The 13,416-nt window shown below is 37.8% G+C and overlaps 1 protein-coding gene across 1 annotated transcript in view; it reads right to left on the reverse strand.

The window, feature by feature from the left end:
- Positions 1 to 6,617, reverse strand: part of LOC148481224 (erythropoietin-like) — a 72,954-nt gene extending 66,337 nt beyond the window's left edge. The window contains exon 1 of the mRNA XM_088453800.1: positions 6,573 to 6,617. Within this exon, the coding sequence (XP_088309926.1) occupies positions 6,573 to 6,585 (13 nt within the window). The 5' untranslated portion in view covers positions 6,586 to 6,617. The remainder of the gene's footprint in view (positions 1 to 6,572) is intronic.
- Between the last annotated feature and the right edge of the window lie 6,799 nt (positions 6,618 to 13,416).

A 13,416-nucleotide genomic window follows, 5' to 3' on the forward strand; every position in this document is an offset into this window, starting at 1 on the left:
TACTGAGTATACACTGATAATGGTCACACCGCTCTGTATAATAATACTGAGTATACACTGATAATGGTCACACCACTCTGTATAATAATACTGAGTATACACTGATAATGGTCACACAGCTCTGTATAATAATACTGAGTATACACTGATAATGGTCACACTGCTCTGTATAATAATACTGAGTATACACTGATAATGGTCAAACCGCTTTGTATAATAATGCTGAGTATACACTGATAATGGTCACACCGCTCTGTATAATAATACTGAGTATACACTGATAATGATCACACTGCACTGTATAATAATACTGAGTATACGCTGATAATGGTCACACTGCTCTGTATAATAATACTAAGTATATGCTGATAATTGTCACACTGCTCTGTATAATAATACTGAGTATACACTGATAATGGTCACACTGCTCTGTATAATAATACTGAGTATACACTGATAATGGTCACACCGCTCTGTATAATAATACTGAGTATATATACTGATAATGGTCACACCGCTCTGTATAATACTGAGTATATACTGATAATGGTCACATCGCTCTGTATAATAATACTGAGTATACACTGATAATGGTCACACCGCTCTGTATAATAATACTGAGTATACTCTGATAATGGTCACACCGCTCTGTATAATAATACTGAGTATACACTGATAATGGTCACACCGCTCTGTATAATAATACTGAGTAAACACTGATAATTGTCACGCCGCTCTCTATAATAATACTGATATACACTGATAATGGTCACACAGCTCTGTATAATAATACTGATGTACACTGATAATGGTCACACCGCTCTGTATAATAATACTGAGTATACACTGATAATGATCACACCGCTCTGTATAATAATACTGAGTATACACTGATAATGGTCACACCGCTCTCTATAATAATACTGAGTATACACTGATAATGGTCACACCGCTCTGTATAATAATACTGAGTATACTCTGATAATGGTCACACTGCACTGTATAATAATACTGAGTATACACTGATAATGATCACACTGCTCTGTATAATAATACTGAGTATACACTGATAATGGTCACACTGCTCTGTATAATAATACTGAGTATACACTGATAATGGTCACACTGCTCTGTATAATAATACTGAGTATACACTGATAATGGTCACACTGCTCTGTATAATAATACTGAGTATACACTGATAATGGTCACACCGCACTGTATAATAATACTAAGTATACACTGATAATGATCACACTGCTCTGTATAATAATACTGAGTATACTCTGATAATGGTCACACTGCTCTATATAATAATACTGAGTATACGCTGATAATGGTCACACTGCTCTGTATAAGAATACTGAGTATACGCTGATAATGGTCACACCGCTCTGTATAATAATACTGAGTATACACTGATAATGGTCACATCGCTCTGTATAATAATACTGAGTATACACTGATAATGGTCACACCGCACTGTATAAGAATACTGATTATACACTGATAATGGTCACACCGCACTGTATAATAATACTGAGTATACGCTGATAATGGTCACACCGCTCTGTATAATAATACTGAGTATACACTGATAATGGTCACACCGCTCTGTATAATAATACTGAGAATACACTGATAATGGTCACACTGCTATTTATAATAATACTGAATATACACTGATAATGGTCACACCGCTCTGTATAATAATACTGAGTATACGCTGATAATGGTCACACCGCTCTGTATAATAATACTGAGTATACACTGATAATGGTCACACCGCTCTGTATAATAATACTGAGTATACACTGATAATGGTCACACCGCTCTGTATAATAATACTGAGTATACACTGATAATGGTCACACCGCTCTGTATAATAATACTGAGTATACGCTGATAATGGTCACACCGCTCTGTATAATAATACCGAGTATACACTGATAATGGTCACACTGCTCTGTATAATAATACTGAGTATACACTGATAATGATCACAGTGCACTATATAATAATACTGAGTATACACTGATAATGGTCACACAGCTCTGTATAATAATACTGAGTATAGACTATAGACTGATAATGATCACACCGCTCTCTATAATAATACTAAGTATACACTGATAATTATCATAGAGCATCTATTATAATACTGAATATACTCTGATAATGGTCACACTGCTCTGTATAATAATACTGAGTATACACTGATAATGGTCACACCGCTCTGTATAATAATACTGAGTATACACTGATAATGATCACACCGCTCTGTATAATAATACTGAGTATACACTGATAATGGTCACACCGCTCTGTATAATAACACTGAGTATACACTGATAATGATCACACCGCTCTGTATAATAATACTGAGTATACACTGATAATGGTCACACCGCTCTGTATAATAATACTGACTATACGCTGATAATGATCACACTGCTCTGTATAATAATACTGAGTATACACTGATAATGGTCACACTGCTCTGTATAATAATACTGAGTATACACTGATAATGATCACACTGCACTGTATAATAATACTAAGTATACACTGATAATGGTCACACCGCTCTGTATAATAATACTGAGTATACACTGATAATGGTCACACTGCTCTGTATAATAATACTGAGTATACACTGATAATGATCACACTGCACTGTATAATAATACTGACTATACACTGATAATGGTCACACCGCTCTGTATAATAATACTGATATACACTGATAATGGTCACACCGCTCTGTACAATAATACTGAGTATACGCTGATAATGGTCACACAGCTCTGTATAATAATACTGAGTATACACTGATAATGGTCACACCGCTCTGTATAATAATACTGAGTATACACTGATAATGGTCACACAGCTCTGTATAATAATACTGAGTATACACTGATAATGGTCACACCGCTCTGTATAATAATACTGAGTATACACTGATAATGGTCACGCCGCTCTCTATAATAATACTGATGTACACTGATAATGGTCACACCGCTCTCTATAATAATACTGAGTATACGCTGATAATGGTCACACCGCTCTGTATTATAATAATGAGTATACACTGATAATGGTCACAACGCTCTGTATAATAATACTGAGTATACACTGATAATGGTCACGCCGCTCTCTATAATAATACTGATGTACACTGATAATGGTCACACCGCTCTCTATAATAATACTGAGTATACGCTGATAATGGTCACACCGCTCTGTATTATAATAATGAGTATACACTGATAATGGTCACACCGCTCTGTATAATAATACTGAGTATACACTGATAATGGTCACACCGCTCTCTATAATAATACTGAGTATACACTGATAATGATCACACTGCTCTGTATAATAATACTAAGTATACACTGATAATGATCACACAGCTCTGTATAATAATACTGAGTATACACTGATAATGGTCACACTGCTCTGTATAATAATACTGAGTATACACTGATAATGGTCACACCGCTCTGTATAATAATACTGAGTATATATACTGATAATGGTCACACCGCTCTGTATAATAATACTGAGTATACACTGATAATGATCACACTGCTCTGTATAATAATACTGAGTATACACTGATAATGGTCACACCGCTCTGTATAATAATACTGAGTATACACTGATAATGGTCACACCGCTCTGTATAATAATACTGAGTATACGCTGATAATGGTCACACTGCTCTGTATAATAATACTGAGTATACGCTGATAATGATCACACTGCACTGTTTAATAATACTGAGTATACACTGATAATGATCACACTGCACTGTATAATAATACTGAGTATACACTGATAATGGTCACACCGCTCTGTATAATAACACTGAGTATACACTGATAATGGTCACACCGCTCTGTATAATAATACTGAGTATACACTGATAATGGTCACACCGCTCTGTATAATAATACTGAGTATACACTGATAATGATCACACTGCTCTGTATAATAATACTGAGTATACACTGATAATGGTCACACCGCTCTGTATAATAATACTGAGTATACACTGATAATGGTCACACCGCTCTGTATAATAATACTGAGTATACACTGATAATGGTCACACCGCTCTGTATAATAATACTGAGTATACACTGATAATGGTCACACCGCTCTGTATAATAATACTGAGTATACACTGATAATGGTCACACCGCTCTGTATAATAATACTGAGTATACACTGATAATGGTCACACCGCTCTGTATAATAATACTGAGTATACACTGATAATGGTCACACTGCTCTGTATAATAATACTGAGTATATGCTGATAATGGTCACACCGCTCTGTATAATAATTCTGAGTATACGCTGATAATGGTCACACTGCTCTGTATAATAATACTGAGTATACGCTGATAATGGTCACACCGCTCTGTATAATAATACTGAGTATACGCTGATAATGGTCACACCGCTCTGTATAATAACACTGAGTATACACTGATAATGGTCACACCGCTCTGTATAATAACACTGAGTATACACTGATAATGGTCACACCGCTCTGTATAATAATACTGAGTATACACTGATATTGGTCACACCGCTCTGTATAATAATACTGAGTATACACTGATAATGGTCACACCGCTCTGTATAATAATACTGAGTATACACTGATAATGGTCACACTGCTCTGTATAATAATACTGAGTATATACTGATAATGGTCACACCGCTCTGTATAATAATTCTGAGTATACGCTGATAATGGTCACACTGCTCTGTATAATAATACTGAGTATACACTGATAATGGTCACACCGCTCTGTATAATAATACTGAGTATACGCTGATAATGGTCACACCGCTCTGTATAATAATACCGAGTATACACTGATAATGGTCACACTGCTCTGTATAATAATACTGAGTATACACTGATAATGATCACAGTGCACTATATAATAATACTGAGTATACACTGATAATGATCACACCGCTCTCTATAATAATACTTAGTATACACTGATAATGATCACACTTCACTGTATAATAACACTGAGTATACGCTGATAATGGTCACACTGCTCTGTATAATAATACTGAGTATACACTGATAATGGTCACACCGCTCTGTATAATAATACTGAGTATACACTGATAATGGTCATACCGCTCTGTATAATAATACTGAGTATACGCTGATAATGGTCACACCCCTCTGTATAATAATACTGAGTATACGCTGATAATGGTCACACCACTCTATATAATAAAACTAAGTATACGCTGATAATGGTCACACCGCTCTGTATCATAATTCTGAGTATACACTGATAATGGTCACACCACTCTGTATAATAACACTGAGTATACGCTGATAATGGTCACACCTTTCTGTATAATAACACTGATATACACTGATAATGGTCACACTGCTCTGTATAATAATACCGAGTATACACTGATAATGGTCACACCGCTCTGTATAATAATACTGAGTATACACTGATAATGGTCACACCGCTCTGTATAATAATACTGAGTATACACTGATAATGGTCACACTGCTCTGTATAATAATTCTGAGTATACACTGATAATGGTCACACCGCTCTGTATAATAATACTGAGTATACACTGATAATGGTCACACCGCTCTGTATAATAATACTGAGTATACACTGATAATGGTCACACTGCTCTGTATAATAATACTGAGTATACACTGATAATGATCACACCGCTCTGTATAATAATACTGAGTATACACTGATAATGGTCACACCGCTCTGTTTAATAACACTGAGTATACGCTGATAATGGTCACACCTTTCTGTATAATAATACTGAGTATACAGTGATAATGGTCACACCGCTCTGTATAATAATACCGAGTATACACTGATAATGGTCACACCGCTCTGTATAATAATACTGAGTATACACTGATAATGGTCACACTGCTCTGTATAATAATACTGAGTATACACTGATAATGGTCACACCGCTCTGTATAATAATACTGAGTATACACTGATAATGGTCACACTGCTCTGTATAATAATACTGAGTATACACTGATAATGGTCACACCGCTCTGTATAATAATACTGAGTATACACTGATAATGGTCACACCGCTCTGTATAATAATACTGAGTATACACTGATAATGGTCACACTGCACTGTATAATAATACTGAGTATACACTGATAATGGTCACACCGCTCTGTATAATAATACTGAGTATACACTGATAATGGTCACACCGCTCTGTATTATAATTCTGAGTATACACTGATAATGGTCACACTGCTCTGTATAATAATACTGAGTATACACTGATAATGATCACACTGCTCTATATAACAGTAATGTGTATAAACTATAGTTACACATGCACTCATTACTGCCGTCAGTATAAGGGTATAGTGTTGTGTGAGCCAGTGATATATATTTAGATGGAGGTGACACTTGCTGTCCGTCATCTGATCCAGTGTTTGGATAAATAATGCAACTGGTATATATATCTCCCCAGATGCAAAGCTGTAATAATTACCTACCAGTCACACCCATATCCAAGTCTTCATATGTAGGGGCCCCGCATTTTCCATCTCATCAGATGGAGGTTTACTTTCATAAGAGAAAATCCAAGTTATCTCCTGGTGATTTATATCCAGTTTCAGCAAATATCCAGAAAGTTAAAAAGGACAAAAACTCTTTAGAATGACTTATTGGATTCCAGTGATGGGGGATAATATTGCAGAAGGGCTTTATTGAAGGTGCAGGAAACTGTCTTCCATGGGGATTGTGGCGTGCGGGACAGACAGTCGCGGTTAATATTTCACCAGCAGCTGGAACTGGGAGAAAGGTGCTGGGGGACGGTGATTCCCTGTCCAATTCACAGATGTGTCTGTACGGGAGGATTTCCTGAGGAAAGAAAATTGAGCCATCCTGGAGGAAGTAGGCAATGCAGAAGTCTTCACGTCAGCACCCTCGGAGGCTCAGGGACCTATATAAACATATCCAAGCGTAGGATAATCCTTACTGCCGCCTTGCTAGAGATATAGGAGCAGTTATTAATAATACAGACTGGTAGTATATAGTCAGTGCAGAGTGTTACCTGCAGAGCTGTCATTTATTACCCATGCATTATAAATACAAATTATGCAGAACTTTTTGCTGTCTCTGGTCACCCTGAAATAATATAACGTAACGCCAGCAGCAAACAGGTCCTGGATATCGCTGACCAGCTCGCTTGATGCTTCCAGACAGACATGCATGCTTAATGCAGAGGCCACTGGTACTGTGTCACTGATGTGCATCTCACTTATAGGCACCTTGTTGTGTCACTGATGGGGTAACAGGTCATTTATGCTCGCACAGATCAGCTTGGTGCGTTCTAGCGAGCAGTCATCAATGCATGCGCTTTGCAGTATCTTTATACATGTCCTGTTTTGTGTGCTGGGCTCAGCCTGGTACAGGAGTGTCTGGGGCACCCGCTGCTTTTGATGAGACCAGCTTTGTGCTGGCGTCACTGGGCCTGATTCAGGGACCGACGCTAATGCGATTTTATCGCAGATCGAGCGATTGTTTGCCATTGCGTAGGCACCACACTGCGCGTGGCTGCCATCAAATTGACATCACGCACACACACGGAGGAATCCATTGGTAAGTGAGTGACAGATTATCAGCGTTTGGGGGTGGTATTGGGGAGTGGTCACAAAAACGCAGGTGTGCCTGTCCGGTTACACGCCGTTACATGGGCGTGCATGAATTAGCCACTGCGATTGCATACACAGCTCTGCGTGTCAGAAAAGCACGCAAGGCTGCGGCAAGTCAGACATGCCGCAAGGGTAAGATGGCCGCCGATGTGCTTTGATGTTACCTATGTTTACGTAGGAATACGCAGGTGAGAAGGCAGCATTGGGCGTCTCTATGCTCGGGTGAACTTTGCTGATTTGCATATTTTCACAACTGCGCTGCGAATGAAAACACAGTTGCGATCGCATTAGCGGGCGTCTCTGAATGAGGCCCTCAGTACACATGAGTTCATGCTATCTTTTACGCTTGAATGTATGGAGACTGATCAGTTCCGTGCGATCTCATGTTCACTGGCCAGAAACCGCCCAATAATGCCAGTTTCACGTATTGTGTGGTCCTTCTAAGGACGGATCAATCCATACGCACTAAGGAACTCCATCCATGTGCTCAAGTCTGATTTGGCACATGAGCGATAGCCGATATCCTTCTTTGGTGCGTGTGCACGAGAATCGTCCGCCTTGTCACTTACATTGGGACTCAGAACCACCTGCACTATGTGGCATCTGGCGTGATCCGTAACATACTGACCAATCATTGAGGACCTCGGGCCTGCTGGCATTGTCATCAATCTGCTGGGGATCCTTGGCATATGGGGTGGAGAGGCTGGAAGACTGTAGGAGAAGGTGTCCTGACTGGCTCATTTCTGCCTCCTTAGGTATAGTGGTTAGCATTTGCTGCCTCTCAGCTTCGAGGTCATGACTTCAATCCCTGGTCATGGCCTTTCTGTGTGGAGATTGCATGTTTTCCCCATTTTTTTGTGGACTCTAGCTGCTCCTGTTTCCCCCCACACTCCAATAACAAACTGATAGGTTAATGGTTGTTTGTCAAAAACTACTAATGTGTGTATGTATGTACATTTGTATGTTAAGGACTTTCGACTGTAAGCTCCAAAGGGAAAAGGACTGAAATGAACAACATACTGTATATTTCATCCACAGCTCTGCATAAATTAATGGCACTATACACGGCTATTTTTCTGTGAAAATAGGTTTGGGAACTGTGTATGGAGCTACTGGGGCTGGAGCTATAGAAAATAAATATTATATATATATATATATATATATATATATATATATATATATAAATAAATAAATATATATTGTATATACTTATATATATATTATATATATATAGAACAGAAGGCACTCAAATGTGCATATATTATTTTACAATGCTTACCTGAAGCCTTGATCTCACATTATAAGGGGGTGGACATAGTAAATTAGTCACACAAAATAAAAATTGTTTCTATATAGTGGCAAGGCAAGATCAGGGCAAGAATGCCATCTCCTAGGGTAAACTGTTGCACTTTTCACACAACAACGAAGTAGTAGTGCACCAGTTCATGGCTGTGGTACAAGTAACTGCAGCTAGTTTTATTAGCAGCGCAAAAATAAACAAAATGTAAAAGTATTTCCTAGGCTGTCCGGCTCTAACTAAACAAAATAATTCCCTCTCTCAGAGTGGAAGAATCTAACGTCCCTCTCACAAAATAGAAGTTTTTAGCACAGCACTCACATTCACTAATCACAGTGTCTCTTAACAGGCCTCTGACCTGTTCCCCAGGTAGTGAGAGACTGACTACAGAGACTGGCTCACCCTTTATCAGCCTCTTACTGGTGGTCTGGCAATCAAGGCTAGTGATCAGTTTCTGTCTACCAGACAGAAGCTAAAAACCTGGGGCATATATATCTCCCCTTGAAAACCTTTCCAGTGTTTTTGTCACTATATACACTGTATGTAGAGAATTGAAAATTATGTCATCATGTTGGCATGTATTCACAGGTGGTAGAACTCTGACCCCTTCCCACAGCACTTAACTTCAGTAATCACAGTGTCTCTCATCAGACCTGTTTCCCAGGCAGTGAGAGACTGTCTACAGAGAAAGACACACAATATATCAGCCTCTCACAGGTGATCTGACAATGAAGGTTCCTAATCAGCTTCTATCTAACTGCTATAACAGGGTCCTGTGCATGGGGTGCATGCCTGAGCACCCAGGGTGCCTGTGTAGAAGATCATGCAGAACGCATGTTGCAGGACGGACCTGCTCTGAGAGTTGCAGCCAGTCCCTGTGCACACCGGCTCTGTGATAATGCAGAGTGCTGCTGCTTCTCTCTTTTTAATACGCCCTTTGTTACACCACCTACCCATTACCTCCCCCATTCCGCCTATCCCAGAGTAAGGAAGCGTACGTGTCGGATCTGCATACGGATGTTTGTGCCCACCGTGGGGAATGCGCTGTGCACATTTGCATATTTTCATGATACACAAAAGCACAGATGTTGAACCCAGCATCAGCCCCGAAGATGGAACCATCTCCCAACTGCAGTGGCGAGGGCCTCTGTATAAAGCCGCATAACCCAACATAAAGCTATTGCCAAATCCCCATCCCTCACCCCAAAGAACTAGGCCCTGAAATAGGGAGCTGTGAAATGTCATACTCTGCAATTCCCGCCCCTCTCCAGACAGTGGTGGCGTCTGTGTCCCAAGGTTTGTTTTCAGCTCCAAATACTTCTCCTTTGAATAATGTTTTTCCTGCCGGAAGTAATAACAATTAGTGAATGAGTGCTTGATACTGGCAGAAGCCTCTGAGGATCTGATCCAAGCTGCTGGAGGCAGACAGGCCGGGACTACCGGAGAGGTAAGAGAAAGGAGAATGGCTCTATTCTACGTGACCCTCTTATTACTATGGAATTTTTCTGGACGTTCTGTGTAGATTAATGAGAAATCTCACAGGAGCACAATTGTGGGTCAAGTGGGGGACAAGTACAATACAGGTCAGCGGCTGATCTGAGAGCGTGTGTCCGTGGCACCTGGACACGTAAACACTAGCGGGTAAATGGGCCGTTATTATATCTGCTTCTATAATGTGTCACCCTAGTATAATAAATATCAATCTGTGCCCCTTTTGCACAGTATAATAAATGTCAACCTGTGCCCCTTTTCTACAGTATAATAAACATTGATTGCACCCCCTTAGTATAATAAATATCAACCTGTGCCCCTTTTGTACAGTATAATAAACATTGATTGCGCCCCATTAGTATAATAAATATCAACCTGTGCCCCTTTTGTACAGTATAATAAACATTGATTGCGCCCCCTTAGTATAATAAATATCAACCTGTGCCCCTTTTGTACAGTATAATAAACATTGATTGCGCCCCATTAGTATAATAAATATCAACCTGTGCCCCTTTTGTACAGTATAATAAACATTGATTGCGCCCCCTTAGTATAATAAATATTAACCTGTGCCCCTTTTGTACAGTATAATAAATATTGATCTATGCCCCCTTAGTATAATAAATATTGATCTGTGCCCCTATTGTATAGTATAATAAATATTGATCTGTGCCCCCTTAGTATAATAAATATTGATCTGTGCGCCTATTGTACAGTATAATAAACATTGATTGCGCCCCCTTAGTATAATAAATATCAACCTGTGCCCCTTTTGTACAGTATAATAAATATTGATCTGTGTCCCCTTAGTATAATAAATATTGATCTGTGCCCCTATTGTACAGTATAATAAAAATTGATCTATGCCCCCTTAGTATAATAAATATTGATCTGTGCCTCTATTGTACAGTATAATAAATATTGATCTGTGCCCCCTTAGTATAATAAATATTGATCTATGCCCCCTTAGTTTAATAAATATTGATCTGTGCCTCTATTGTACAGTATAATAAATATTGATCTGTGCCCCCTTAGGATAATAAATATTGATCTGTGCCCCTTTTGCACAGTATAATACATATTGATCTGTGCCCCTATTGTACAGTATAATAAATATTGATCTGTGCCCCCTTAGTATAATAAATATTGATCTGTGCCCCTATTGTACAGTACACTAAACATTGATTGTGCCCCCTTAGTATAATAAATATCAACCTGTGCCCCTTATGTACAGTTTAATAAATATTGATCTGTGCCCCTATTGTACAGTATAATAAATATTGATCTATGCCCCCTTAGTATAATAAATATTGATCTGTGCGCCTATTGTACAGTATAATAAATATTGATCTGTTCCCCTATTGTACAGTATAATAAATATTGATCTATGTCCCCTTAGTATAATAAATATTGATCTGTGCCCCTTTTCTACAGTATAATAAATATTGATCTATGCCCCCTTAGTATAATAAATATTGATCTGTGCCCCTTTTGTACAGTATAATAAATATTGATCTGTGCCCCTTTTGTACAGTATAATAAATATTGATCTGTGTCCCCTTAGTATAATAAATATTGATCTGTGCCCCTATTGCACAGTATAATAAATATTGATATATGCCCCCTTAGTATAATAAATATTGATCTGTGCCCCTATTGTACAGTATAATAAATATTAATCTATGCCCCCTTAGTATAATAAATATTGATCTGTGCCCCTATTGTACAATATAATAAATATTGATATGTGCCCCCTTAGTATAATAAATATTGATCTGTGCCCCTCTGTACAGTATAATAAATATTGATCTGTGCCCCCTTAATATAATAAATATTGATATGCGCCCCTTTTGCACAGTATAATAAATATTGATCTGTGCCCCCTTAGTATAATAAATATTGATCTGTGCCCCTATTGTACGTATAATAATATTGATCTATGTCAGCTTAGTATAATAAATATTGCTCTGTGCCCTCTTAGTATAATAAATATTGATCTGTGCCACTTTTGTACAGCATAATAAATATTGATCTATGCCCCCTTAGTATAATAAATATTGATCTGTGCCCCTTTTCTACAGTATAATAAATATTGATCTGTGCCCCCTTAGTATAATAAATATTGATCTGTGACCCTCTGTACAGTATAATAAATATTGATCTGTGCCCCCTTAGTATAATAAATATCAACCTGTGCCCCTTTTGTACAGTATAAAAAATATTGATCTGTGCCCCTATTGTACAGTATTATAAATAATGACCTGTGCCCCCTTAGTATAATAAATATTGATCTGTGCCCCTATTGTACAGTATAATAAATATTGATCTGTGCCCCTATTGTACAGTATAATAAATATTGATCTGTGCACCCTTAGTATAATAAATATTGATCTGTGCCCCTTTTGCACAGTATAATAAATATTGATCTGTGCCCCTATTTTACAGTATAATAAATATTGATCTGTGCCCCCTTAGTACAATAAATATTGATCTGTGCCCCTATTGTACAGTATAATAAACATTGATTGCGCCCCCTTAGTATAATAAATATCAACCTGTGCCCCTTTTGTACAGTATAATAAATATTGATCTGTGCCCCTATTGTACAGTATAATAAATATTGATCTATGCCCCCTTAGTATAATAAATATTGATCTGTGCCTCTATTGTACAGTATAATAAATATTGATCTGTGCCCCTATTGTACAGTATAATAAATATTGATCTATGTCCCCTTAGTATAATAAATATTGATCTATGCCCCCTTAGTATAATAAATATTGATCTGTGCCCCTTTTGTACAGTATAATAAATATTGATCTGTGCCCCTTTTGTACAGTATAATAAATATTGATCTGTGTCCCCTTAGTATAATAAATATTGATCTGTACCCCT

The sequence above is a fragment of the Taudactylus pleione genome, unplaced genomic scaffold, assembly GCF_031769625.1.
Source record: "Taudactylus pleione unplaced genomic scaffold, aTauple2 ptg000589l, whole genome shotgun sequence".
NCBI classification, from domain to species: Eukaryota; Metazoa; Chordata; class Amphibia; order Anura; family Myobatrachidae; genus Taudactylus; species Taudactylus pleione.